At 49.9% G+C, this 3,386-nt stretch overlaps 1 protein-coding gene across 2 annotated transcripts; it reads left to right on the top strand.

Moving 5' to 3' along the window:
* Positions 1-782: 782 nt before the first annotated feature.
* On the top strand, positions 783-3,059 carry LOC123043969 (translation initiation factor IF-2). 2 transcript variants are annotated; one of them, XM_044466585.1, is made up of 2 exons: positions 783-1,014; positions 1,108-3,059. In XM_044466585.1, the coding sequence occupies exon 2, from the start codon at positions 1,212-1,214 to the stop codon at positions 2,265-2,267; it is 1,056 nt and encodes a 351-aa protein (XP_044322520.1). In that variant the 5' UTR covers positions 783-1,014; positions 1,108-1,211; the 3' UTR covers positions 2,268-3,059. The 2 variants fall into 2 exon arrangements, with proteins under 2 accessions (XP_044322520.1, XP_044322519.1); XM_044466584.1 differs by having other exon boundaries at positions 1,102-3,059.
* Positions 3,060-3,386: the final 327 nt, after the last annotated feature.

Genomic DNA, 3,386 nt, shown 5'->3' with positions numbered 1-3,386 from the left:
GCATAAAACACCCTAATAAGTGGGTTAATCAATCCGTAGTACATATCAAATGCTTTAAAAAAATTATATATTCTAACCCTAACTTCAAATTTAACATATTACATATGAAATTTGATTAGAAACATGTTTATAATATGAATATGATGTTATTTTACCTGTTAACCGTTTTAAAAAGATACAATTTAGGATGCAACCTTAATCAATAGCGCATGATCATGCTTTTTTTCATACCAGTGCCGAGTTGGATTAAAAATGAACAAGTCAGCAACATTAAGATTAGAGATGAAGTGGACCATCTATAACCACGTATATACGCCTCGCCAAAACCTCACATGAAAAAGTACATATTTCTCATCTTATGGCAAGAGAGACGCCTTGGGATTGACAATATTTAAACATATTGTGATTGTGTGAGCACTAGGGCCGCCATCAGCAAGTATGGGAAGGAGAATTTTGACAACAGAAATAGATGCCATGTGTTGAAAGAAAGGACATAATGCTGCGTGGTACTCGGAGATAGACATTTTATAAGGCAGATTGTAATGATCCAACTTAATTAATGAAAGCTTTTCATTCGCAAACAAAAAAAAGACGTGTGTCTTTGAGATACTCATGGTTATTAGGTTATTGGAGTGTGATTTTTTAAAATTCTTATAGTACTACTAGACCTTCTGAAAGTTGGAATGATTCTATCCCTGTCTTTATTTCCCAAGCACTTGCAATTGCAAGCGATATGGTAATTTGAGGAATAAAAGTCTTGACGATGTTAAAAAAAGAAATGCCTTCGGCAGCAGCAGAGCCCGAGAGGCCGGAGCAAAGAAAAGGAACAGAGGAAGAGACTAGGAGAACAGAGGAACAGAGCCGCGCCGGCTGACGGCCTCGTGGAGGAGCTCGGGTACCTGCGCCTGCCCGCTGATGGAATGGCCGTGGCCGCACGCCGAGACGCGGATGCCGCGGGCCGACCCGTACGCCGGTCGGACCAGCGCGGTGGCATCGCCTGCCCCGCTCCAGCAGGTACGCACATCGCCTGCCCCCTGTGAATTCGAGTTCGAGTTCATTTCCAGTTCAGCCGGCGACAGCTGGTAATCCGATTCCGGCAAGAACCAGGAGCTCTCCGATGAATAAAAGCGCCTGCGGCGGGAGCAGCGGCTCCAACTCGATTCGTTCGCCTCCCTCCCCGATCCCCAGATCCAATCCAGGACACGCCATCGATGGCGGCGAAGGTGCTCCAGCTCCGTAGCTCCGACGGCAAGGTGCTCGTCGCTCCGGCGTGGGACTATCGCCCGGCCACCGCCCAAGCCCTCCCGCTGGAGATGCGGGTGCCCTCGCGCGCCCTCCAGAGGGTGCTCCAGTACTGGACCAAGCACAGCCTTGCCAAGGCCACCGGTGAGTCCCGGGAGTCCCTCGCCCGCTGGGACGCCGACTTCCAGCGCCGTCTCCAGGAAGACGGCCTCGCCAAGGAGGCCGCCGCAGCCGCCCAAGAACTCCGCCGCTACGGCGTCCATCATGGAGGGCATCCCCATCGCCACGCCGCCACGGCCGCATCTGATGTCGCTGCTCCTGCAAAGGCGGCCCGTGCTGATCCCGTCCGTGTCTGGTGTGTCAGCCACGGAGAGCGCAGCCATGCGCCGGCGATGCCCGGCTCCTTCGATGCCACTGATATTGCCTCCGCCGCGCGCCCTGGGCCTGCCACCACCTTGCCGGCTGCTGCTGGTGCTGACCCCGTGGATGCCCAGTGCGCGATCCGTGCCCGTGGACGCCAGATGGCTGAAGGCGAGGAGCTCGCTTGCCACCACCGCAAGCGCCCGGCTTCCAAGGCTCCAATCTGCCTGCCTGCCACTGCTGCTGCGCCTGTGAAGAAGGTCTCTCGTCAGGTCGCTTCCAAGGCTTGCTCTTTCGTCGGTTCTACACCACTGCCTGCCACTGCTGCTGCGCCCAGTGTGCAACCGAAGCCGCCGATCAGCATGCGCCAACTGATCGAGAAGGCTCGCCTCACCATGGCTCTCCTCGACAAGGCTCGCTCTGCCTCCAAAGAAGAGGCCAGCCGTCGGCGCGACATCGAGCGCAGCCGAGCGGAGGCCCGGCGAAAGGTGGAGCAGATGGCGGACACAGTGCAGTTCAACGACCCCTGGATCCATTACTCCGACGTGACCAAGTCCCCTGAGGAGCTGCTCCAAGCACGACAGCAAGCATGGCGTTATCAAGCTCACCTCCTCGAGATGGCTCGTCGACGGGACTTTGCTCAAGCGATGCAAATCCACGGGTGATCGAAGCAGGGGAAGGAAATCATCAGCAGTGCAAGCTTCTTGGTGCTAGTCTTACATCAGAGGAGAAGAGTCGGCAGTGAGAAAGGCAGAGCAAGGAAGCAACCAATTCCTTGGCTGCGTCCAGTGGTATTACGCCTTCCCTAGTCTTTTAGTTGCTTCCTAAACCATGCACACATAAGTTTCATTTAATCTTTGTCCCTCTAGGTTCTGCACTTGCTTACCAAGATTTCTAGTGTTCTTTGAATCCCGTTCAGTCATTAGTAATTTTACTAGAGTGTCAGCAGAGTCTCCATCTAGCTAGGCAGCAAAAATCTTGTTAAGATGTGTACGGCATAGTTACACTACATCCACACCTGGTCCTAAGTTAAGGGTTTAAGTAAATAAAGGGCATTTTCAATAAAATCAAAGTAAAGCAGATGAGCCTAAAAAGGAAACTCATGTACTGCAATTCCGGCACCTCGCCGCAAAATCCAAAACGCCCGTTTGCTACCCGGCTTGTAGCAGGAAAAAAGGAGTAGAATTGAACTTGTCGATACACACAGTAATCATGTGAGCTGCCTAGCGTCTGGAGACTATGCTGACTCTCCTGTAAAATTAATCTTGGCTGAATCGGATTCTTAGGCATTGGCATCTTAGTGAGTTAAAGTTGCAGTTTCCGAAGAGTAACATTGGTTAGTGAACTCTTGTGTGTATGTGTGGGTGAAGCTTTGAGCTAAGCAAGTCCTCAATGTATCGACTATCAAGTCGCACTGTAATCGATTTCAGATATGAATAAAAAGTTGTTGGCCTGAATTTGTGCAGAGCATTCGAGTAACTTTCTGTGTATATGATTGTTGTATGCATCTATGACTTATTAAAACATTCTACTGCTCTAGTCGGAAAAGTGTGTGCTGAAGCACAGATGCAATGGATTCATCTCTGATTTCACGATACTTCGTTTGAGTGGTAAAGCACATAACCATGTTTGGAACAGTTCTTGGTTAGAAGAATTTTTTTGGTTTGAGATAATGTAATCTAATTCTCAAGTATGTGAAAAAGGTTGCATCATATTGCAGCCATTTGACAAATAGGTTTGGCTTTTCTCAGATCATGTTAGATTTTCATTCGAATTATGTGCAA

The sequence above is a fragment of the Triticum aestivum genome, chromosome 2B (assembly GCF_018294505.1).
Source record: "Triticum aestivum cultivar Chinese Spring chromosome 2B, IWGSC CS RefSeq v2.1, whole genome shotgun sequence".
Classification (NCBI taxonomy): domain Eukaryota; kingdom Viridiplantae; phylum Streptophyta; class Magnoliopsida; order Poales; family Poaceae; genus Triticum; species Triticum aestivum.
Note: the sequence above shows the minus strand (reverse complement) of the source record. Positions and strands in the feature narration are given on the sequence as shown.

Coding starts and splice junctions, on each gene's coding strand:
- LOC123043969 (XM_044466585.1), top strand. CDS start 1,212: ATGGCGGCGAAGGTGCTCCAGCTCCGTAGCTCCGACGGCAAGGTGCTC.